This window comes from Octopus bimaculoides, chromosome 21 (genome assembly GCF_046866305.1).
Source record: "Octopus bimaculoides isolate indiv1 chromosome 21, ASM4686630v1, whole genome shotgun sequence".
Classification (NCBI taxonomy): domain Eukaryota; kingdom Metazoa; phylum Mollusca; class Cephalopoda; order Octopoda; family Octopodidae; genus Octopus; species Octopus bimaculoides.
The window spans coordinates 8,433,153-8,460,652 of NC_142948.1; the positions used below are offsets into that span (position 1 = coordinate 8,433,153).

Here is a 27,500-nt window from a genome sequence, read left to right on the forward strand (position 1 = left end):
CTTCTTGTGGTTGCAGTTGTAAGAGAGGTAATCCTTTTGTTATAATATTTGGTGGGATTAGAAATTTGAATTTGAAATTTAGAAATTATAAGGAAAATGATGTATCGAATTCACAAAATTATATTTGTTTGTGCATGTTTGTTTGTTTGTTATGAAGTTCTTGACAAATTCAAAGATATTCTGATATTTTGGTTATAGTGGTAGTGGTAAGGATGATGTTAGCAATGACACGATAAAGGGGGTAGTTAGAGGTTAGAAACCTCTTTCCATATAGTACGGTACAACTTTGGCACTCCGTTGGTTATGACGACAAAGGTTCCGGTTGATTCGATCAATGGAACAGCTTGTTTGTGAAATTAATGTGCAAGTGGCTGAGCACTCCACAGACATACATGCCCTTAATGAAGTTCTCAGGGAGATTCAGCATGGCACAGAATGTGACAAAGCTGGCCCTTTAAATTATCAGTACTACTCATTTTTGCGAGCTGAGTGGACTGGGGCAACTTGAAATAAAGTGTCTTGCTCAAGGACAATGTGCTGCTGGGAATTGAACTCATGATCTTATGATCCTGAGCCACTTACCCTGACCACTAAGCCATGTTTTTTGATACACCAAGAAGAATACAAATCCTAGAACATGATATATGTGGAGAAATCAATGTACCTTGGTATGTGGTAAAAGAACAAAAAAAAAAAAAAAAATAAAGCAGTGTGGTAGAAAGTCCGCTTTGCAACATTGTGGTTTCAAGTTCAGTCTCACTCTGTGACACCTTGGACAAGTGTCTTCCATTCTAGCACTGGACTGACCAATGCCTTGCTAGTGAACTTGGCAGATGGAAACTGTGTGGAAGTCCATTGTGTGTGTGTGTGTGTGTGTGTGTGTGTGTGTGTGAGTGAGTGAGTGAGTGAGTGTGTGTATGTATTTGTCTCCCTGCTGTTAGACTGTTGGTTTGTTTATTTCCCCATAACATAGCAGTTTCGCAAACGAAACTGATAGAATAAGGGACCGGACTTGAAAACAAGAAAAATTCAAGGGTTGATTTGTTTGACTAAAACCTTTGAAGAATGATGCCCCAGCATGGCCACAACACAATGAGGAAAACAAGTAGAAGATGAAAGAAATACAATACCTCCAATTGGATAGGAGCTATAGTTGACTGACCTTAGTATCTGACTGGTACTGAACAGGATTTGAAATCTGAATGGAAAGAGGTGTGATTATATGCCACATAGTATTCTGTTGGTTGCTCTACCGATTTTTGCCAATCCACTGCTTTGAGGAAAATATCAAATTGCAGCTACATGTGTGCATGGCCTCAAATTTGGGGCAAGGGCACAGTGAATTATTGTGATCCTTTCTGCTTGGTCTGGTGCTCTTTTAACACCAAACTGTCTTAAGGAAACTACTGTGTTGCTCTTGTTTGGATTGGGGTCTTCTGTCTGCATATAATCAAAGAATAGGGGTTTCTTCCCTGCTGGACCCCCGGTCTGTCCAAGGTCCCTGGAAAAGGGGTTGTGTGGGCCCCCCCAATGTATTCCTCTCTCTATGCCATAAAAATGAAAAGAAATAAATATAGCAGACTTATGATCAAAGTCATTCCAACCATGACCATCAAGTGAGAATGGGTTTACTCCTAGATCTGGTGCCCTTTTGACACCAACGGTTTTTAAGGAGATTCCATTGTGTTGCAGATATTCAAAGAATAGGGTTTTTTCCCCCCTGCTTGACCTCAGTCTCTCCAAGGTTCAGAAAAAGGTGTTGTGCAGGCCCTCAATCTCCTTCCCTGTCTATGCCCTTAAGAAAAAAAAGGAAAAGAAATATAGAAGACCTATGATCAAAGGCATTCCAGTCATGACCATCTTGTCAGAATGGGTTTCCTATGTAACTGACAATGCACGCGCGCGCGTGTGTGTGTGGTCTTCCACAAGTGTGTCAAAAGAGGTGGTGGTGGTGGTGGAAAGGTCAATATTTTCATGCCTTCCCCTCTTCCTTACTTTCATTTTCTATCATATACAGGGGCCCTGTTTGAAATAGGTTTGTGAAACTAGCCAGCTAGCCACTTGGCTATCTAAATAGCTAGCTAGCTAGCTCACTAGGTAGTTGGTTGTCTTAGCAACAAACACTGCTACTAAGTTGTCTTCAGAAAACTACTACTTCTTACTGTGTATGTCTGTCTATCTCTGTGTGAGCGAACCTGTACGTGCCTCTCTCTGTGTGTGCATATATATGTGTGTGTGTGTGTATGTGTGCTTGATATTTAATTAATTCATAGATGCTGATAGCAATTAGCAGTGAATTATTGATTTTCCTTCTTGATGACTCTTTTTGGTTTTTAGCTTTTGCTTGTTGGAAAGTGGAAACTTTCAAGTTGTACTAAATAGCCGAATAATAGTCATACTAATTAACGAACACATAGTCTCTCTCTCTCTCTCTCTCTCTCTCTCTCTCTCTCTCTCTCTCTCTCTCTTTCTGCCTATCTCTGTATCTTCCTCTCTTTCTCTTTCTCTCTCTCTCTCTCTTTGTGCTACTCTGTCTGTCTGTCTGTCAGTCTTTGTCTTTGTCTGCTTCTCCTCTCTCTCTGTCTGTCTCTCTGTATATACAAACACAACACACACACATTATATATAAATTATATATAAATATATATACACACATGCTAACATACGTACATATATATATATATATATATATATATATATATATATATATATATATATATATGTATATATATATATATATATATATATATATATATATATGTATATATATATATATATATATATATATGTATATATATATATATACATACACATACACAGGCATATATGCATATATATCTGTGTGTATATATATGAATATATATCTATGTACATAGACATGCATACATGTGTTTGTACATATGTATATATATATATATATATATATATATATATATATATATATACACACACACACATATCTATACATAAATATATATGCATATACACAATATATATATATATATATATATATATATATATATATATATCTATATATATATAGATACATATACACATCAATATATATATAGATATATATATAGATAGATAGATAGATTGATACAAATGTAGAGATGCAAAGGCAAAGCCACACTAGTAGGTAAACCCACATACTTATCTATCTACTCATGCACACATACAGAAACATATGTACACATACAGGTACATGTGTTTACACAAGTAAAAGCACACCATCAGACACACACACACACACACACACACAAATGAAAAGATGCACATGTATACATACACAGATGTACATTTGTGCACATGTGCAGACACATGCATTATCAGTCAAAGCAATATTTTTCTACCTCTATGCACGCACACATACGCAGAGGCATAAGTGTGTATACACACCTCCACATACAGATATTCAGGCACCGAGTGTTGTATAAATACAGGCATGCACTGAGACACAGATGAAAGCAGGCTGACAGACAGTCAGATGACTACACGCTGTCATTTTGACTATAGACGATTATACACACACACCGAGACATGCACGAATATACACACCTGTACATATATCATACACTCCAAATGGTCATTTGATCCGCTAGTAATAGAAGCCAATTTTTCTTTCAAGTCACGGCCTGCTGTTTTATATACTCATGTATATACCAAACAGTGTAGTTTTGGATGTATGGAGAGACAAGATGGTCATGGGTGGAATGCCTTTAATCATATATCTTACTGGAGCAGGGATGAATTGGTGCTGAATGGCAACAAATGCTACAACGACAACAACAATAGCAACAACAGCACACACACACACACACACACACACACACACACACACATATGCAGGAAAGATACCAGTTGTGTGCAACAAGTGCACGTGTATGCACCACACACAGATGATGATGATATTCATATTTTAATGTTCTGCAATTAATACTGTTGTGTATGTGTGTGTGTGTGTATGTTTGTATTTGTCCTCTCACTGCTTGACAACCAGTGTTGGTTTGTTTACTTCCTTGTAACTTAGCAGTTTGGCAAAAGGGTCCAGTAGAATAAGTACCAAACTTGGAAAAGAAATATGTACTGGGGTCGGTTTGTTCAGCTAAGTGTTCCGAGACAGTGCTCCAGCATGGGCTGCAGTCCTGTGACTGAAACAAACAAGTTCGATGCACGTTGTACTGAGCTTATAATGGCTGAAGTAGAATAACAATCATTGTATTGTTGTTGCAGAAACTTAAAGTTCTGAATGTGAGTCTCTAAGCCTGCATCATTCGATAGATACAGTGCTCTGTTTTAGGATATTGAGGTCTACCTCTTTTGTCATCACATGTGGTTTGTCTGTATGCATGTGTGTGTGTCTGTATGCATGTGTGTGTGTCTGTGTCTGTGCGTGCATATACAGAAGTGGTGCTGATAAAGATCAGTTAAATATGATTTCATTCAATTATTGTAGCACTCCTTCAGATTTTCTAAGCCCTGTAAAAGAACTTGGAAGGTTAGGCCTCCAATCAGGCCTTTTGTGATCCCCTTAAAGCCAGGGACTTTTCAGTACCCCCTTATGTGTGTATGTGTGTGTGTATGGTAGAGGGCACTGAAAAGTTCTTGGCTTTGAGTAAAAAAAGAGGATCGGTTAAATATGATCTTATTCAACATACTTCCCTCTAGGATTCACTCACCTATTGTAGTGGCCCTTCAGGTTTTCTAAGCTCTGTAAAAGAACTCAGAATGTTGGGCCTCCAACCAGGCCTTTTGCGATACCCTTAAAGCTAGGAGCTTTTCGGCAACGCTTCGTAAACATATACATGTGGCATTGGTGATGTTATGTTAATAGAGGTCATAGTGTCAGTGACAACAATGATGGTGGTGATGGTGATGGTGATAATAATGGTGATAATAGTTGTGATAGTGGTGGTAGTAGTGTTTAGTGGTACTTGAAACAGCTGTAGTTTTAGTTTGAATAGTAGTAATGGTGGTAGTAGTAGCATTAATAGTAGTGGTGATGGTAGTGGTGGTTGTAGCAGCAGTAGCAGTAGTAATAGTTGTTGTAAAGAAATGTGAGTTGTGGCAGTAGTATTAGTAATAGTGGTGGTGGTAGTATTGGTGTTTTTTTTTGTTTGGTGGAAGTTTAAACTCTTCATGTGATAGTCCTTTCTCGTTGAGTAAATTAATTACTTATTTCTGAGGAAAAAAACAAATATAAAATAATTAACATGAGAATTATTTTAATTTCGTAGCATGTCTTAATTCTTATCAGAGGAAAGGAAAGGTTAAGTTATATCTAAAATCCTATATTTTAAATTTAATTTAATTAAACGAAAAAGTAATTATAATATTTTTTCTTCATTAATTGATATATGTGTATATCTGTGTATAGATATATGTATGTGCATGTGTATACTTATGTATGTGGGTGTATGTATATATAGTATGTCTGTGTATATGTGTGTATATGTATGTATATATATATATATATATATATATATATGTATATATATGTATATATATGTATGTGTATATATATGTATGTGTGTGTGGGTGGGTGTATATATATAGACACCCACCCACACACCCACACACGCATACATATATATCCATCCCATTTCTCGTATATGTTTTTTTTGGGGGGTTTTCACTTTTCTGCTTGGTTTTGGAAAGGATTTTGATAAGCAAATTTTATTTATAGTCTAAATAACCAAAAGTGTATCTCAAAGAAGCTGAGTTATCAAGGAATCATATTATATTCATTTAAGCATTTTGTTCTTGTTGTTTTTCTTTTTTAAAGAAATTCATTTCAGGAAAAACTTTGTGTTAATTTAATTAGTAGAGATAAAAAGTAAAACTATTCCTCCCATGGGATTTGAACTCAGTATATTCAGGACATAAAATTAAATGAATGCTGTGAGACATTTAGTCAACTGCTCTGCCATTTCTTTGTTCTTTCATGAGTCTTTTGCTGACCAAGTCCTTGTGAGTCCACTGAATTCTAAAACTGGTGTTGGTGTGTTTATGTGTCTGTAACTTAGCGGTTCGGCAAAAGAGATTGATAGAATAAATACCAGGCTTGACCAAAAAAAAATGTTCTATGGTGGGGTGGGGGGTGGGGTGATTCATTCGACTGAAACTTTTACCACGTGGTGCCCCAGCATGGCTGCAGTCCAACGAATGAACAAATGAAAGATAAAATATAATTGCATGAGTTGATGGAGATTTGGTTTCTGTTTCTAGCAGATTGAATGACCACTAAAAAGCCCCTCTTCACTCTCCTTCCCCGCCTGTCTCTGTCTTCAGCTCAAAAAAAAATAAAGCAAATAAATAAAAACATTTGAAGCTTATATATCATTGTTTCCTTTTGTCTACTAGTATCAACACACCTTACCTACCTACCTGCCTACTTACCTATCGAAATACCTACATACTTATATATTATATACACACTTTTACCTTCTACTTGCATTCAATATTGATTAGAATTCAAAGATGTTGATTTAATTGTAATGTAGAAATGTTTTGAAGAATTGATGCAGGAATTTCGGTGATGAATTTAATAAGATTGTCAGTAACATGTCTAACTTCATTGTTGTGGAATTGTGCAAAAATTGGACAGCTTAATCTAATGCTTCTGGTTTATATTCTCTGTTTGCAGCAAACAGTTATTTTAATTGTTCCCGATCAGATCAAACACTCTCGTCTCTCCTAATACTGGTGGTCTGTTAGCTTTCACAATAGTTATTTCCCTAATTTTATTAGTTTGTTTCTGAACTATACACAATAATCATTTTAAAATAATTATTCTGTGCCATGTGTTAGTGTTACTAATTTATTTTGTTTGGTATATTTTAATTTATTTCATTTCTAATTTCTTTTTTTTTTACGTGTATACATGTGTGTGTGTGTATATATATATATATATATGTGTGTGTGTGTGTGCGTTTGTTTGGTGCTGATGACTTTGTATCTGAAAAGCTGAGGAACTTTGTGTGAAATTGAACTGAGAGGATGTGGACCATCAAGTTGGTTTCTATAATGGACACTAATAACAGTGGGGAGGCTGGCAGTTCATGCTGATGTCAATGGTTCAGTCATGCGTCTGTTGTTCAACATATATTAACTTTTTTTCCCCAAATCATTTCACCTGTGACTTGCAGTAACTAAAATGTTCATCAACATCATCATCATTATCATCATTTAGGGTCTGCCAACCCCAATCCAGAATCACTGCTCCAGAACTTGATACACTAAGTTCACCTTGTCTAATTCTAATATGATAGAGTATGATCTAAGGCTGTCAAATTCATTTGGGATGAACATCCAATTAAAAGCCCCCCCCCCTCTCTCTCTCTGTGCTTTAATGACTGATCCTTGGTCAATCTTGATCACACGCATCTGTGATCAGAGGCAATCCAACCATAACTACCCCTTTATATTTTCAAGCCAAGTATATCTAGGACCAGCTTATTTTAGACTAACTATTATAGACTAACTAGACTAGCTATTTTATTCTTTTATTCTTTTATTCTTTTTCTTGTTTCAGTCATTAGACTGTGGCCATGGTGGGGCACTGCCTTGACGTTTTAGTCAAATGAATTGCCCCCACTGTTCATTTTTCTTTTTTTAAGCCTGGTACCTATTCCATCTGTTTCCTTTGTCAAACTGCTAAGTTATGGGGATGCAGATGCACCAACACTGGCTGCCAAGCAGTGGTAGGGCAACAAACACAGACACAAAGACAGACAGACACACACAAAGATACACACACATGATGGGCTTCTTTTAGTTTCCGGCTACCAAATCCATTCACAAGGTGTTGGTCAACCCAAGGCTATAATATTCTTCTTCTTTCTGTTTGTTCACACTGCGCTTCAGTTTGCTTCAGAGGAGGAGGTGGAATGAAGAAGCGGGAAGGTTAGAGTGAATGAGAGAGCAGATAGCCAGCTGATGCATTATGCTGTCACTCATGTGGTTATTGGAAGTGAGATGTGAAGAGAAAGAGAGAAATGTTAAAAACATGAAGCGGGGAATTACATGGTTAAAATGTTTGTTGAAGAGGTAGAGAGAAAAAGAAAGGGAGAAATATAAAGTGCTTAGCGGAGGGAAATTTTCAAATCATATATTATTGTGACTGTGCTTGTGCCATGAAAAGAAACACAAAGTCCACTCTGCTGGGTGGTTGGTGTTAGGAAGGGCATCCAACTGTAGAAATCCTACCAAAACAGTCATAGAAGTTTGATGCAGACTTTTGCCTGGCCAGCTCCTGTGAGACTGTCCCATCCATGGAAGGTGGACGTTAGACAATGATGATGATGACTGGAAGTGAAATAAATTAACAAAATAAAAATAAAAATGCAAATCTTCCTTTCTGTCTTAAATAGCTTAATCCCTTTTTCATTCTGTGGAATTTCCATTGCTTCCACTAGTTTGTTATATTCTGTTGTCTTTTCAATGTTCTCCTCTTCTTCTTTTACAGCTGCTTACAGAAGCCCCCCAGTGACATCCACTAATAACTTTGTCTCAAGTAGCAGCTCTATTTTGACATATACCACTCCAACTGGTAAAACTGGCACCTACAGTGATACTGTCTGCCAGCCTGTGGACAGAGTGGACCAGGGGGTTAATCCAAACCTCTCTATGCATCAAATTGTGTATCCGGTAAGCATTTTACTTATCTCTTTCAGTTTTCATCTACTAATTTCTGTTGAGGGAGCCTCTACAAGGAGTGAATTGCAAGCACATAAGTAGCTGGAGAAATAAATCTACAAATTATGACCACATATGACACAGATCACATGTGTGCTAAGAAAAATAACAATTCGGCTCAGTGTGAAGGTGCATGGCTCAGTGGTTAGAGCATCAGGCTCACAATCATGAGGTAGTGAGTTCAATTCTTGGACCGGGCTGTGTGTTGTGTTCTTGAGCAAGACACTTTATTTCACATTGCTCCAGTTCACTAAGCTGTAGAAATGAGTTGTGATGTCACTGGTGCCAAGCTATATCAGCCCCTTTGCCTTTCCCTTGAATAACATCAATGGCATAAAAAGGGCAGGTTGATATACATATCTGACTGTTGGTCTTCCATAACCAACTTTGCCCAGGCTTATGCTCTTGAGGGGAACTTTCTAGATGCAATCCCATGGTCATTCATGATTAAAGGGGGTCTTTACTCTTTAAAACATTAGAAATCCACTGAGGAGCAAACGGGCAGAAACGCAAGATGCTTTGCGGTATTTCATTCATCCTTTTGTTCTGAATTAAAATTTCACCAAGGCTGACCTTGCCTTTTATCTTTCCAGGGACAATGAAATAAGTACTCTTCAAGCAATGGGGTTGATGTAGTTGACTTGAGCCCCTCCTCTCAAATTGCTGGCCTTGTTCCAAAATTAGATTTATTATTGTTATTAGCAAGCTGGCAGAAGCATTAGAGCATTGAACAAAATGCTTTGTGATATTTCTTTTTTCAAAGATGGTGAGCTGGCAGAATGTTTAGTGCATGGAACAAAATGCTCAGTGGCATTTCATCTACCTCCATGTTGAGTTCAAATTCTGCCGAGGTTGACTTTGTTTTTCATTCTTTTCATCCCTCAGTTGAGTTATTGATGTGGATGTTATCAATTCGTTCCATCCCACACTTTCAGGCCTTGTACTTCTAATAGGACTATTATTATTCTTGTGTCTATAGTAGAAAGGGATTATTATTTTTATTGTTGTTGTTAGTTTACTACTTTGACTCTTTCTTTCTCTGCCAGTGTCCTTACCCTTATCAACCAATCAGTGCCCCAGCTTCCTTGGCTGCTAGTCGTGAGAACCTCTTGGAGAACCGAAGTAACCCTAACTCTGCTGGACAAATAGCGGTGGAACAGAGTCGAGTAGCCCACCCTGGTAAGTTGCAACACTTTCGTCACTGAATCAATCACAGGTTAATGACTAAAGTGAATGAATTAATAAATAAGAAAGAAAGAAGGAAGGTAAAAGAAGCTGCTGTTAAAAATAAAATAGAACCCCTTACGATATTTCTTTTAAGTCTTAATGTTTTGAGTTCAAATCTTGCTGAGTTCAACTTTGGCTTTTGTCCTTTCGGGGTTGATAATTTAAAGCACTAGTCAGATACTGGGGCCAGTGCAGTCAACTAGTCCTACTACCCTTCAAACATTATTAGTGTTTGTGCCTTAATCAGAAACCATCATTATCATCATCATCATCATCATCACACTGGATAAAATGCTTTGTGGCATTTTGTCTGTCTTTACATTCTGAGTTCCTATTCTGCCAAGGTCGACTTTGCCTTTCATCCTTTCAGGGTTGATAAATTAAGTACCAGTGAAATACTGGGGGGGGGGGGCCCTATGTAATTAACTGGTCCCCTGCTGTGCTTTTTGGGTGTAAGGCAATCTATTCTCAATGCTCAAGTGCATTGAAAATATAGCTTTTTTTTTAACAAAAAAGTACTGGTGGGGTAGGGGTCGATTTGTTTAACTAAAACCCTTTAAGGTAGAGCCCTCAGCATAGCTGCAGTCCAATGACTGACACAAAAGATGAAAAAAGAGAAGATAACTGCCAGAGATGATGTGGGTTCTCACCAACCATTCTACCTGATTTTGTGAACTGGAACCAATAATTAGTGTGTAGATGATGAATGGGCTTCTGCACACTCATTGTATCAGTCTCAGAGGGAGGAATGGTATAGAATAGACATTAAAATGGACATCAATGATGCCAGAATTCTTCATAGGAATCAATTCTTACCGATTCCCACGCCTTCATCTTCCTTCTTTTCTTTCTTTTGTTTTTGCTAATTAGTTTTTACTTGATTGTTTTATTTGTATATTTATGTTTTGAATTTTTTTAACAATGTTTTTTTGTTTTGATTTTTTTGATATGGAAGATACTGGTGTGAGAAAAAAAATATAGGCTGTTATGTCACATAATTATTATTTATAGGAATTTTTGGTTATTAAAACTGATCACAATGGTTTTCAGTGATGCCATTGAAAAGTCCAGGGGTAATCCGGGTTAAGTCTGCATTAAGTTGGTAAGATGGTATCCTGGCAATTAATTAATGATATCTAGGTTGGACATTAGCAAAAAACAAAAAAAAAAAAAGACATAAATATCTCCACAAAAAGCCAAAACAAAATTTAAAAAAAATTAATAAAATATGAAAATGAAAACAACAAGAAAAAGTTTGAAATGTCGATAAGACAAAGTGTAAAGTCAATCAATGCATTAAATGCTGTGGAGGAAGAGGAAGAAATCTAATTCGATATTTCTGGCTGTGGCTCTTTGTCAAAAAAAGGAGGAGGGAGAAGGTGAAACAAATAAAAGGAAAACTAAAATAAAAGGATAAAACAGAATTAATGGAAGAAACAAAAGATGTCTTTTTGTTTGCGAGTTTTACCATGCTGTAATGGTAAACAGGAAATAGTGGAATGAAGAAGTTTTTTTTAGATGAGCAACGAGTTAAAAGTTAGGGAACTAAGTAAGACGAGAGAATGTGGAGAGATGGTGTGGTGTGTTGGAACACGTGTATGCATAAGGTAAGTTTGTGTGTGTGTGGATGTGTATAGGGTGGGTGGATCTGTGTGTGAGTGTAATGAATTGTGTGTGGGCAAGGTGGTATGATGATGATGATGATGATGGTGATCGTTTAACTTTCACTATCCCCATGTTTTCATGAGCTGGATGGAACTCATTAAGGCAAATTTAATATGGCCAGGTGACCTTCCTATCACCAACTCTCCTCAAACAGTGTAATATTTTCTTCCATGACTGGACACGTTTACATGGACATTTGGAAGTGGACAACACTGCTTGTATGTTGCTGTCATTCATTTATATTGCATGAGATAACGAGACAAGGAGACTCACCCACACACACATATGTGAGGGTAAAGACCCCCTTTAGTCATGAATGACCATGGCATTGCACCTAGAAAGTTGCCCTCCCAGGCACAAATCCAGGCAAGGCTGCTTATGGAAGACCAGAAGTCACCCATGCATACCAACCTCTCCTCTTCATGCCACCGATATTATCCAAGGGAAAGGCAAAGGCCATGATACAGCTTGGCACCAGTGACATCACAACTCATTTCCACAACTGAGTGAACTGGAGCATCGCGAAATAAAGTGTCTTGCTTAAGCACACAACACACAGCCTGATCCAGGAATCAAACTCACTACCTCATGATTGTGAGCCTGATGCTCTAACCATTGAGCCATGTGCCTTTACTATATGTAGAGAGAAGAACTTAACCAAGTAAATGAATACCTTTTTGTGAACCACTCTCTCTCTCTCTCTCTCTCTCTCTCTCTCTCTCTTTCTCTCTCTCTCTCTTTCTCTCTCTCTCTCTCCTCCTATTCTCCTTGTATTCTTTTCTCTCCCTTCTCTCTTGATCAATGATTGAAGCCATAAACATTGACATCTCCCTTGCTTCATAATTATTAATGCATTGACTTGATAATATTATCTGTGTTCTTTTTTTTGTTTTCTTGTTGATGTCCTACCTGGGTATTAATTATTTAGCAGGGTGTCATGTTATTAACCGTTCTCTTAAGAGATGCTTAGTTTGGTGGGCTTTTTTTTTTTTTTTTTTTACCTTTTGACATGGCTTGAAAAAATTCTTTCTTGTTAAATTATAATTTTTTCGAGATAATGGTGAGATGTACTGGCATGGCTTCCTTCTGCAAATATATTTATATAGTTTATACTGCATTCACACACACACGCACACATATACACACATACATATACTCACATACATATACACACATACATATACACACACATATATATACACATGTATACATCATACATACATACATACAGACATACATACTAACATACATACATACATACATATATATATATATACACACACACACACACACACACACGCACACAAATGTACACATAACTATATGCTATTATAGATAGATAGATATATAGATAGATAGATAGATAGATAGAGAGAGTGAATGAGCATATATATATATATATATATATATATATATATATATATATATATATATGTATGTATATATATATATATGTATGTATATATATATACTGCATTTGTGTGAATATATTGGATATATATTTTGTATATGTATGTGTAATGCAAATATATATATCTTTAAATATTGCACCAAAATGAGTACACATGTTACTTATATTGTTATTTGTGTATATTTTAACCCAGCCCTACGTTGCCCCTCCCACCTCTCCCTCCTCCTTCCTGCCACCCCACCCCACTACCCTGAAAGTGGGAGATGGAGGAGGAGGAGGAGGAAGAAGAGGAGGAGTGGGCCAATGGAGGTTTTGGGAATATAGATATGTCTAAACTCACATGGTTTATCATCTCTTACCCTTTCCATCAGCTCCTTGACCTCATTCTGGATATTTGCCCAATCTCTCTTCCATTAAATTTGTGTTTCTATTTCAATTCCCTCTTGACTGTCATCTTGAAACTTATCATCGGCACCGGGTATTAACCACTGGCGAGCCAACAGCCGGAGCCATTTTCTCAATGGTTCCTTGACTTGCTTGAAATAACAGCCAGCTTTTACCCTACAGTGGCTGTGTGGTTAAGTAACTTGCTTTCCACAACCATGTGATTTCAAGTTCAGTCCTTTAGGATGTTACCTTGAGCAAGGGTCATCTACTACAGCCCTGGCTTAACCAAAATGCTTGTGAGTGCATGTAGTTGACAGAAACTGAAATACATGTTGATATACATACACACATATAGATATATATTCACACACGCACATATGCACATGTGTATACATGACTGTGTTGTAAGAAGCTTGCTTCCCAACCACATGGTTCTGGGTTCAGTTCTGCTGTATGGCACCTTGGGTAAGTGTCTTATATTTTTGCCTTGGGTCAGCCAAAGCCTTGCAAGTTTTTTTTTTGTCTATGTTTGTCTCTCCCCTCTCACCTTACTGCTTGATAACCAGTGTTGGTGTGTTTACATTCCTGTAACGTTAGTGGTTTGGCAAGAGAGACTGATGGAATAAATATCAGAATTAAACAAAAGAAAAAAAAAACAAGCACTGAGATCACTTGTTTGACTACAATTCTTCAAGGATCTGCCCCAGTATGGTCGTAGTCTAATGACTGAAGCAAGTAAAAGAGAAATATAAATACACTTATGGTCATAGTCCCTTGTAGTCCAAGGAAGACGTGTCTGCAGTTTCTTCCTGAACAACTTGTGCAAATGATTTGTTGATAATGGTCAAATGTATGTGGTTTATATTGACTCACCCACTCCATCAAATCTACATTACCTGAGCAGGTGTATAGTGTACCTGCCGAGCAACGTGAGAGGAAGTGTTTTGCGCAAGAAAACAATGCACCACCCAGTCCAGGAACTGAAACCACGATCTTGCATTCATGAGTGCAACAACCCTAACCACTGCTTATATATTAAGATATCTTACTGAATCATGAAACCACTGTTAGCCTTAATACACAAATAAAGAAATTCTATCCACCGATGCAGTGTTGAGCACTCATTCTCATCATTTGACTTTTACGTATGTATGTATTTATAAACATACACATACACATACATATGCATATACACACACACACACATATACATAGCAACACATGCACCTGTAGGTATGTTCCTTTGTGTGTTTGTTTATATTCCTTAGCTGCAAGTGGTGATGGTGTTGTCATTTTTCACCTGTCAACAAACCGTCCATCCATCCATCCATCCACTGGCTTTGTGTCTTCAAAGTGTGGAAGAAGAGATCTTTTACTTGGAAAACAATTAAGGCTCAGCTACAAGGTGCACACACGCACATGTGTGTGTTTGTGTGTGTGTGTGTGTGTGCGCACGCATGCATAAGACATTGCATATGTACTCTTGTAGCCATATGCCATGCTTTGCACACACACACACACATTTTCACACATACACCCTTTCACACAAACACACGTTCACACTCACACACACACACACACATGTTCACACTCACACACACTTTCACACAGATACACTCTTTCATACACACACAAACACACTTATAAACACTTTCGCACACACACACACACACACACACACACACACACGTTTGAACAGGGGGTGTGGTGGCAGGTAAGGAAGGAAAATGGTAGCGAGGCATTTTATTGTATTTTGTTGCCTCAATATATATACATGCAGTATCTTTCATAACATTTCTTTTTAATTCAAAGTTATTATTACTAATATTAAAATTAATAAAATGGAAAAAAAAAAAAAAAATCTGTGTTAAAAAAAGAACAAAGCCAACAAAACACAGCTTTTTGAATTTCATAATAATAATAATAACAACAAATATATGTATAATAATTTTGCCTGATCTGAGATGTTGTTTCCACAGAAATTGTTGTTGCTTTTGTATTTCAATGTTATTTTGCTGTCAGTTTTGGGTTTAATTCCTGTTTTTACATGCATTTTCGTTTATTTCTTTACTGTTTTTTTTATTTCTGAATGCAGAAGCTATTGGTGATCACTTTGGTTTTATTTTTGTCTTTACTTTTTTCCTTACATTTTTATTTAATTTTTCTCCTAATTCTTATTACTATTTTTTTCTAACGTCTTTTGCTTACGGTGGTGTAAAGATGGAGGTGTCTGCATTATATTTTATGGTGATGGTTATGGTAGTATCGGTGCTGAAACTAATGGTGGTAACTTTGCAAAAGCTATGGTTTTTGGTGTGTTTTGTTGCTTAGTGGCTCTGGTGTAAAGGTAGCGAGAGAGTGAGACTTATTAATGAAAATGTTGTAGCATCTTACTGGTGCTGTAGATAATATGCAAAATGTGAGAATTTCCTTCACAAGATTCCCAAAATTTGACAAGTTTCCCAAAATTCATTTGTAACCTTTGGGTTATATATGCATACATATGTGTATTAGTACATGTTTAGTCTCACACTTGTAGGCAGCCGCTCCTACCAAATTCTTACTATAAATTCTTCCTATGACCTTAACGATATTATGTCCAACCACACACATACATAAACAGCCACAACTACACACACACACGCACACACACACACACACACACACACACACACATGCTATCGTTACACACACACATGTGCTATTACACACACACACACACACATACCTCCTTCTCTTGCACTCTCTTGTCTTTGAAAATAACTTTTTCTCCTCCCTTTCCCTTCCGGTCATTCCAATATGTGATCGCGTGTGCATCGTTGGCGATTTTCGTTCTCTGTCTTCCCTTCTTTGGACTTTTCCTATATTTCTGACGAAGATCTCCGATCGAAACGTTAAATCCTCTTTCTTTTCTCTCCTATCCTGAGCGTCCAATAACACTGTACTTATTCCATGTCCTCGCGTTTTTTTTTTGTGTTTTTCTGTGTTTTTTCATGTTGAAATTTACTATATGTATATATATATATATATATATATATATATATATATATATATATATATATATATATATATATACTTTCGATTAGAGGTTGTGTTAACCTCATGAAGGAATAGTTTCATCCAAGGAAATACTGGTTCAATACCTAGTATTTTGGGGGAATGAATTTCTTTAAAATAATAGTTATATGTATGTATATAAACATATAATTTATATTTATATAAAAGAAGAGAAAGAAAATGGAGATTGGGAAGTTAATAATTGTTTATTATTAACGGTAAATTAATCATCATCCGTAGTGGCTGTGTAGTAAGTAGCTTGCGTACCAACCACATGGTTCCGGGTTCATTCCCACTGCGTGGCACCCTGGTAGGATTTGAACTCAGGATAATATGAAACCTGTAGCAGGATGCTTGGTTTTTTTACAATGTTCTAACGATCTTGTGAATAATAGTTATAACGATAATTATTCTTCTCACAGTAAATTAAACAATGAAAGATTTGTTTTGTATATGAATGACCAATTTTGTCCAAATTAATTGCAATATCTCACTGATTCACTGTGATGACATAATATGCTATCATCATTTTCACTGTCATCATCATCATATCATCATCCTCTTTGTCTTCTTTATCATTCTCTTCATCATCACCATTGTCAGTACCCTCATCATCATCCTTTTCTTTGTCTTCATCAACATCACCATCATCATCATCTTTGTCTGTGTTTTCTTTGTCATTAAGGAAAGTAGCTAGTGAGAAAATGACAACACTTTGTATCAATGTTGTTGTTGCTTTTGTAGACTTTAGCCATTGTTTCTAGGATTTTATTTATTGACATTGCTTCTTAGAAAATTACTATTTTTAAATCTCACAACGTGAGATATTCAGCAACAGTACATTGTAGTAAAGATTGTTTGCCAACATAACATGCCAGTCCTGGTTTAGGACTAATGTTGCTGTAATTTAGCCTCAGGAGACATCATCTCCAGCTGGCTATACAACACGATCTGTGTCCTTATATTTTCGAACAAGGGAATCTAGCACCCCCACTCAGCTCTAAACTATATCTGTGTATCGCGATTTCTTGGTTATTTCTTTTCATCAGCTCAGAATTATTGTTCGGCTAGAGGTGGCGCTGCCATATTCCCGTCCGAAATATATAGTTTTCAAAGTGACAACATTGCTTCTGTAGATAAGTTACACTCAGTTCTTATCACTAGGCACTTTGGGCAAAGTGGTTTCTACTATAGCTCTGGGTCAACCCCAGGTCAACCAAGGCTTTGTGGGTAGATTTGGTAGATGGAAACTGAATCATTTCACCTATGTAAAATTATGTATTTATGTATGCATATGAAAGACGGAACAATGGCTGCGTCTTTCTCATTTTGTAGGATATATCAGTTCTATGAAACAATATATCACATTGCATATTTTAGCCGTAATACTTAGAAAAAACATACAGAGACCCCACAAAGGTATTGTTTATGTTTTAATATACCAAGGTGAATATATTTTTAAGCGGTAATGAAGACAAGGTAGTAAGATAATACCCATTATCATTATGATGGTAACGAGGAATATTAAAAAACGAGCCGTAACACCTCGTAAAACGATACAGGGACCACACCAGAGTTATTGATTGAGTGCGTGTGCATACGATGGTCTGTTACTAAACTCTTTGATCTGAGTTTGGGTTAGTGAGCATCATGTTAATAGTGTCGAGGTCCAATATTTTTCAGCCAGATTTTCGACCCTAAATACGAAATGAATAAATATCAGACAAACATCGGTTCTTCTTTGCAATTTTTTAAAAATTCTAGACGTCGAGACAAAGAAAATGATATACTAACCTCGAAAACGGCCGGCGGGGACGGCGCTTACGACACTCTGTTACTAAACTCCTCAAATACAAGCAGTGGAGTTTACTTGAACTCTGAACACACAGACAAGTATTCTGAAACTCTATCCACTCATCCATTTCACAAGAAGTGAACTTGAACAATTTCTCCTGTTCTTATGTCTGTGGTGCATTGAAAATAACAATAATAATGATAATGATAATGATAATAACAATAGTAGTAGTAGTAGTAGTAGTAGTAGTAGTAGTAGTAGTAGTAGTAGTAGTAGTAGTAGTAATAATAATAATAATACTAAATATTTTGCTGTGTAAGCTAAATGCACAGCTTGTCTAAGTGAACAAAATAACAAAGGAAGATGGTAAGAAAGAGAAGAAATGAGTTGTGTTTAAGAGTTAGAGCTGTTCCACCGTATGCTTATTGCATTTGGTATCTCCTAAGTTATCACCGGTCTCTTGTGTTTCTTGTCTAGATGTTTGCCTGATATGTATTCATTTCGTATTTAACTGACATTAAAATCAGCACTCATAAAATTTGATTATAGGAGATAAATAATCTCAGCCCACCCCCCTGGTCTCTACTTCTCCACATGCACACACACACACACGCACACATTCTTTGTCTCTCTCTCTCTCTCCTCTTGCATATGCAGTCTCTCTCGCACACATTCTGTGTTTGTCTCACATACACACTCTTTCTTTGTCTCTCTCTGTCTCTCTCTCTCTCTGTCTGTCTCTCTCTCTCTCACACACACACACACATGCTGTCTCTGTCTCTGTCTCACACACATACAAACAATGCCAATGCCTCTGTCTCCCTCACTCCCCCCTCTCTCTCTGTTTGGTTTTCTCTCTCTCTCTCTCTCTCTCTCTTGCATATATACACACTATCCGTCCTTCTCCCTTTCTTTGTCTCTGTCTCTCATACACCCTCTGTCTCTCTCTCACTCACACTATCTCTCTCTCAGGTAGTGGTGTGAGAGGAATGAGAGAGTGAGAGAGGAGGGAGAAGGAAAAGATTTAAATTCTAAATTTCTTCAGTCAGATCAGATCTGTATGTATGTATATGTGTGTGTATATATATATATATATATATATATATATATATATATATATATATATATATGTATGTATGTGTATATATATATATATATATATATATATATATATAATATGTATATGTGTATATATATATATATAGAAATAAATATATATACATATATATATATATACATATATATATATATATACACACAGATATGTGTATGTGTATACATTTATACATATATATATATATATATATACACACAGATATGTGTATGTGTATACATTTATACATATATATATATATAGAAATAAATATATATACACACATATATATATATATATATATATATATACACAGATATGTGTATGTGTATACATTTATACATACACATATATATATATATATATATATATATATATATATATATATATACATATGTGTGTGTATGTTTGTATGTACACACACACACACACACATATTTATGTATGTGGCTGAATGTATGTAGATTGTTGTTGGTGAAGGTTGTAGGAAGATAATGTGGGGAAAGTGGAAACAAACAAGTAAACAAACAAACAAACCAATAAAGAAGTAAAAAAAAAAAAATTAAACAAATTAGGTATATTACCATCGTAAGAAAAGTGCTATTAGTTATGATAAAATTCAATTTCTTGGTTGGTTGTGGTGGCAGCAGGTGGAAGTGGGGAGTCGAAGAAGTTAGGAAAAAAAAAAAAATTGGAAAAAAATAATAAAAATAGAAAAATAAAACAGAAGGAAAAAAATGAAAGGAAGAAAATTCACTTTTAACTAAACCTCAGAGTTGCTCTTATTTTATTTTTTTTTTCTGAAAATTTTTGTTTTATTATTATTATTATTATTATTATTATTATTATTATTATTATTTTTTGAAACTTTATCTGTTCTTGCGAATAAATTGGATTTTGGAATGTCATGAAACTGGAAAGATAATAATAGTAAAAACAGAAAGTAGGAGAACATGATGATGATGATGATGATGATGATGATGATGGTGATTGATTATATAATATTAATGATGATGATGATGATGATGAAAAATTTGGTCATGAATTCCAAAATGAGTTAAGCAAAGTAATATGAATGTATGTATGTTTTGTGTAGTACACGTAAAATGTCTGTGTTGTGTTGAGAATTAGTCTAGCACCAGGGACCCAGATTTAATCAGTTCTGTAGGGGTTAGATTAACATATTACTGTCTGTCTGTTTAATGATGGAGAAAGAAATAAGTCATCTTTGATTTTTTTTTTTTTTTCCTTTCTTTCACAAAGACTATGATGAGATGATGAGGAAACATAGTCACTTGATCTGCTAGGAATAGTAGTCATATGTCCCTTACAGTATACCCCATTATTTTAAAAAAAAGTGTTGGTCACCTTAGATAATGAGAATAAGCAGAAAGAGAAGAGTGCTGCAGCTACAGTAGGCACAGTAGGGGACAGCCGTATGCTCTTGCTAAGCCTTGAGAACAGTTCCTCACAGAGATAGTGTTATTGAATTCATTCCCAAGTAGAGAAGCCGACTGGCTGGAGCATTGGGACTCCTGTTCATTTTGCCAAGCGTAAGAGCATCTTTTGCAGGGGTCGCATCACTAATGCTAAGGGTGTGTCAGTGGGGAGGACTGAGGTTGTCTACATAGGTCTGTTTGATTGGAGGTGACCCTCAGTTAAGCAACAACAACAATGAGTCTGAGTAAAGTGGTCCTATCACTTAAGTGGATGCTGTTACTTAAGTGGATGCTGTCACTCACGTAGATGTTCTCACTTAACAGTGTGTGGTTTCACTTGCTTAATCCCTCCGTTCAAATGGTCAAAGGCTGAAAGTTATTAGATGATCGAGGCACTGTAGGGTAGTTTGGGGACAAGAAGGCGTAGTCAGAATTAATTTTGATCATTTTCCATCTACTTAGGCAGTCTCTCCACTGTCACTTGATTTGCTTGAAATAACAACCAAATCTCCATGAAATCACATTTTACTGCCTGAAATAAAGAAGGACTCGTAGGATGGTTGCAGAATATACTTATGGTACTTTTCTGCAGGTTGACAATACAAGTTTCACTTCCAACCTCTTTCAGTCTTTTAGATAGCAATTTGGATGTTGTGCCAAGTGCACCAAATACTACAAGTATAATTGTTGTCTTGGTTTTCATCCAGTCTCCTCTGCTCTCCAGCTGGATATTTATCATTTTTTTTCATTTCCTTTGCTATTGACTCTGCTATTGTAAGGAATTGCAAAATCTGTGATCTTGGAAGGATGCTCTCAGTTTAACAACCTGCACTTTTACATGCCTAACCTGTCTGTCAAAGACTGAAAGTTATTGTGAAGGCGCATGGCTCAGTGGTTAGAGCATTGAACTTACAATCGTGGGGTTGTGAGTTCAATTCCCAGACCGGGCTGCGTGTTGTGTTCTTGAGCAAGACACTGCATTTCACGTTGCTCCACTTCACTCAGCTAGAGAAATGAGATGCGACGTCACAGGTGCCAAGATGTATTGGCCTTTGCCTTTCCCTCGGATAACACTGGTGGCAAGAACATGTACTGGCCATCTGATGGTCTTCTGCAGTGTTTCCACATCTCCAGCTTCATTCACCAGGCATATTTCTAGTTACTTGTTTTTGGGGTGGCATTCATCTGGAATGGGTTGAGCTGGCTCTGAACAATGAGTTCACCACGTCCGTCATGAATGTTGACCACATCTGACAGACACCTGCAGCTGAGGCTGCCCAACATCTTAACATTCTAGCAGGCAAAGTAATGCATCTGTCTGAGGCTCAAATATCCAGCTTGTAAATTTTACAAATGCTCCGCTGGGAGACCAAGCGCCATCAGACAGTGGGGACACTGGAGCTGTGCTCATCATTCACTAAGCATGTAGCTTAGTGGTTAGGGTGTTGCACTCATGGTCTAAAGATCATGGTTTCAATTCCTGGACCAGGCAGTGCATTGTGTTCTTTAGAAAAACACTTTATTTCACATTATTCCAGTTCACTCAGCTGTGAGTGAGTAACTCCTGCAATGGATTGGCATCTTGTTCAGGGGGAATGCTATGGTTTGAGTCACTTTTATGTGATGGAAACTGGGTTACCGGTCCTGTTAGTCCTAGCACTCGAGACAGTAACAACCATTGCTTGATGAAGATAAGCTTCACTCACAAAGCCTCTACAATAAGAGGTTAAGGTTGAAGGCATTTTGCCACGGTGCCAAGACTGGGGGGGGGGGCATACCTGGAAACATGGGATTTCAAGTTAGGCTTCTTAAACACATGATCATGTGCAGTGTGCAACTATGTGTACATATTATTAACCTTTGGTTTTTCAATTTCTTTTGTGCCTGTGTTATTTTGTCATTCACTGGCATTTTACTGCGATGTCCAGGAATGTTGATTCAGACTCAAGTGATGTTTGTATACTGGAAGACACTCAAGCAAAAAGCAAAAAAAAAAAAAAAAAAAGAAGAAAAGAAACAAGAAATTGTTCTTTGTCTTTTTGTTCTTGCATTAGTAAAGAAACCAGATATTGATATATTTGAGTATTAACTTGTTTTTTCTATGTATTGTTGTCATTATTCTTTAGAAAAAATACAAAATAAAATTATTTATTCTATGCTAAACATTTTCTCTTTTACCGAAAAATACCACCTGCAGTCTTTTATAATTGTTTATTTTTTCTGGTAAATAATATTGTTAAGTTATGTTGGAGTAATTCAATTTTTGTAGATTTTATTCAGAGGGGAACATGTCAATTTTTATTTTATTGTTTACTTTTAAGAAAAGAAAATATGAAATGTGTGTATGATGTTTGCTGCTGCATAATTTTTAAGTCTTCTGGGAATAAATGTGGGAGGTGGGTGGAAACTGGAGGAGATAAATAAATCAGTGAAGTGAGTAATGATGTGTTGGATGAAGGGCATCAGCCTGTCAGGAAAGTAAAAGGTAGGGATATGAGCAGAGAGAGAGAGAGTATGTTACTGGGACATCAAAAGGTGCCCTTTCCATTCAAAAAATTGTCACATCTCAAAATAGGTGGCACGAAATATAAGAACACAACACACCTCTTGGTCTAGGAATTGAAATCACAATCTCATGATCGTGAGTGCAACACCTTACCTAGCCACTAGGCCATGTGATTTAATAATAATAGTAATAATAATAATAATAATAATAATAATAATAATACTTTCTACTACAGACACAAGTCCTGAAATTTGTGGGCAGGGGACTAGTCAATTACACCGGCCCCAGAATTTCCCTGGTACTTAATTTACTGATCCTGAAAGAAGAAAAAGCAAAGTCGACTATGGCAGAATTTGAACTCAGAATGTAATGATGGATGAAATGCCCCTAAGCATATTGCCTTGCGTGCTAATGATTCTGCCAGCTCACCGCCTTAATAGTAATAGTAATAATAATAATCTTTTCTACTCTAGGCACAAGGCCCGAAATTTTTTGGGCAGGGGCCAGTCAATTAGATCAACCCCGGTATGCAACTGGTACTTAATTTATCAACCCCAAAAGAATGAAAGGCAAAGTTTATCTTGGTGGAATTTGAACCCAGAATATAATGATGGGCGAAATACCGCTAAACATACTGCCCGGCGTGCTAACAATTCTACCAGCTTATTGCCTTAATAATAATAATAATAAGAATGTTTTAATTTTATTTCCTGTAGTATCTGTATATGAATCTGCTTATATCAGTTCTTTTTACCTGTGATTGTGTTTATCTCTGTCGTGCATGTCTGTCGGTCTGTCTGTCTGTTCTCTCTATGTATATGTATCTGTCTGTCTGTCTAACTCTGTCTGCGTGCCTCCGTGTCTGTCTGTGCAATGAGAGAGAGCAACGTCTGGACTTTTCAAGACAACAAAAACTAAAAGATAACAAAAAAAAAAAAAAAACGGAAAAAAAGAAAGAAAATAATCGATAAATTTCTTTCTTTTCTCTTCTCTCTTTCCTTCCTTTTTCCTTTTCCTTTTTTTCCTCCTCTTCCTCCTCCTCCTCCTCTTTTGCTTCCAGTTCTTTTCCACTCAATTACAAACCCCCCAAATTCACCATTGTAAGTACTTGCAGTTGTTATCAGCAGCAATCTAAGACTTATTTAACGCAAACTCTGATAAAAAAACCCCCCAAACTTCGTTTCCTTTAAACTAGCCAGTAAAATCAAGGAGACAAACTACAGCAACAACAAAAACGACAATCATAATAATAATAATAATAATAATAATAATAATAATAATAATAATAATAATAATGTGAAGAACCAACTAAACTTGTATAGAACTATTAGTATCTGGTAAAAATCAATAAGACAATTCTTCAAAATGAAACTAAAAATCCATCTTAACTGTAAGCACCTTCCTTTCCATGCTGCTGCTACTACTACTACTACTACTACTACTACTACTACTACTACTAGTATACCACATACTTAGTTTCTACTCGATTTTTTTTGTCATCAGGAAAATTCATGTGTCTATGTAAGTGTATGAATATGTGTGATTGTGTCTATCTATGCATGTATATAAGTGTGTGTGTGTGTGTGTGTGTGTATACTTCTATTAAAAGAACAATACTCTGCCTTTGGTATTCAAGTACTATTTTTTCCACCTTGTTTTGCATTTATGTGCTTCCTTATATATATATATATATATATATATATATATATATATACACACACACCATATCAGCATATTACTTGTTTCAGTCATTTGATTGTGGCCATGTTGGAGCACTGTTTTTAAGGATTTTTTAGCCGACGAAATTGACTTCAGGACTTATTCTTTGGAAGCCTAGTACTTATTCTATTGGTTTCTTTTGCCGAACTGCTAAGTTACAGGGACATAAACACACCAACATCGGTTGTCATGCGATGGTGGTGATGGGGGGACAAACACAGACACAAAGACACACGCACATAAAAATTTATATATATATATATATATATATATATATATGGCAGAAGCCATGATAGATCGTTGACCAGTGACTATTCATTTTTTTTCTCAGTGTTTTTCTCCTTGTTTTTCTCCATATTCTTTCTGTTGAAGAGCATAGCTCGAAACATTAAGGACTTTCCGTATTCCCGAGCGTTAAACTAATACATCCTTTTGTTGTTTTTTACACCACTTGTCCTCGTCTGTTGTTGTTGTTTTTCGTACATTCTCCCATATATATATATATATATATATATATATATATATATCTTATATAAACCATGCTCTGCTAAGTAGATTTTTCACTGGCAGTGCCCTAGCATGGCCACAAACTTAGGGCCGAAACATGTAAAAGAATACAAGAATAAAGTACTTTTTCTGAGAGTTCCTGACAATTGCCATTAGGTTTTTGTTTTCCTTCTCCAACTAAGAGGCACATTTCACATCATTGATTTTTATTCTTATTTCTGTTTTTGTTATATGTGCGATAAGAAGGTTGCTTCTCAACTGTTTGGCCCCAGGTTCAATCCTACTGCGTGTCCAGTGTCTTCTGCTATAGCCTCAGGCTGACCAAAGCCTTGTAAGTGGATTCAATAGACAGAAACTGAAAGAAAGCCATTGTGTGTATATGTGTGTGTCTGTATATATATGTGTGTGTGTTTGTCCCCAACCACTGCTTGACAACCAGTGTTGGTGTGTTTACATCTCCATGACTTAGCAGTTCAGTTAGGTACATTGATAGTGTAAGTACCAGCTTTAAAAACAAATCAAAAACAATTACTGGAGTTGATTCATTTGATTAAAACTTCCTCAGGGCGGTGCCCCAGCATGGCCGCAGTCTAATGCCTGAAACAAGTAAAAGAATATATCCATCATTTAGTACATGACCACCTATCTGAATTTTTGGAATTCATGCCATTGATCACCCACTTGAGTTACCTCCCTTAGATCATGCGTAGTAAATTATCTAATATCGAATAAAACACATTGTTTTTATAAACCAAACAGCAGAATATAGTGACCCATATTTAAAGCAGCATTTGAACATGTTTAATATGTGAGATTCTGAGAGACTTTTGGGACGCCTGGCTCTCTCAACCAAAAAGCGCAGTATTTGGTGTCCCGTATGTAAAGCTGGATTTCAACATGTTGAGTATCTGAAATCCAGACTGACTTATGAGACACATTGTTTCTCTCAGCCAAGCAAAAGTATCTGGTGACCTGTATGAAATTCAGCATTTGAGCATGTTTAATATCTAAAATTCTGGCAGACTTATGAGACACTCTCTGTGTGTGTGTGTGTGTGTGTGTGTGTATGTGTGTGTGTGTGTGTGTGTGTATGTGTGTGTGTGTATGCACGCGTGTTTTTGGAATGTATCTGTTACTTGTATGTGTACATGAGATTATGTATGTGTGTGAATTTCTGTGCACATGTTTGTGTCAGTATTTCTCTATATGTATGTGTATTCATGTTATAATATGTATGTGTGTGTGTTCATGTGCACATCTTTATATGTGTGCCTTTATCTATATATTTGTGCATATAAGTATGTACATGTGATCATGTATGTATGTATGTGTGTGTGCGTTTGTACATGTGTGTTGCATATGTTTGTGCATTTGTATCGTAACTGCAATTCCATACACATTTGTGAATGTATGTGCATCTGTGTGTGTGTATTTTGGCTGATATTTATATGTGTGTGTGTCTCAAGTGAATACACAAATTTGTATTTTGAACTCTCTGTGTGTGTGTATGCATGTGTATATGTGTATGTGTGTGTGTTTGTGGAAATTTTGCAGCTTTAATAAAAGCATGTTACTCTACCTTTGGTAGTCGAGTACTATTTTTCTCTACCCTGTTTTGAATTTATGTGCTTCCTTATGTGTGAGTATGTAGAAATAGTGATACAGCTGTTGTTCACAGCAGGACATGCGCGACCTGTGAAAAGGTGTGCCTTTCAGTTGGAGGATTGAAAAGGCCAGTCAAAAGACTTCATTCTGTGGCACCTGTTCCTCCTGCCAGCAAGCACAGCTGTGCATTATGCCATAGAATGTGCAAAACTTTGGCCAGGGCTCTAGAGTCATACAGGGGCCTCACATTGCATCATCAATGACGCATTTCAATGATTCTTTCTAGCAATGGCTTTGCTCAGTTAGGAGAAAGCAGCTACTGTATACACACACACAGACACACACACATGTACACGCACACACGCACACACACACACACACAGGTGTGTGTG

General features: G+C 36.5%; 1 protein-coding gene across 4 annotated transcripts in view; it reads left to right on the forward strand.

The window, feature by feature from the left end:
• Positions 1–27,500, forward strand: part of LOC106880926 (mitogen-activated protein kinase kinase kinase 7-like) — a 427,548-nt gene that overhangs the window by 281,107 nt on the left and 118,941 nt on the right. For all 4 annotated transcript variants that reach the window (XM_089338807.1, XM_089338806.1, XM_089338808.1 and 1 more), the window contains 2 exons: positions 8,468–8,649; positions 9,744–9,876. In XM_089338807.1, the coding sequence (XP_089194933.1) occupies positions 8,468–8,649; positions 9,744–9,876 (315 nt within the window). The remainder of the gene's footprint in view (positions 1–8,467; positions 8,650–9,743; positions 9,877–27,500) is intronic.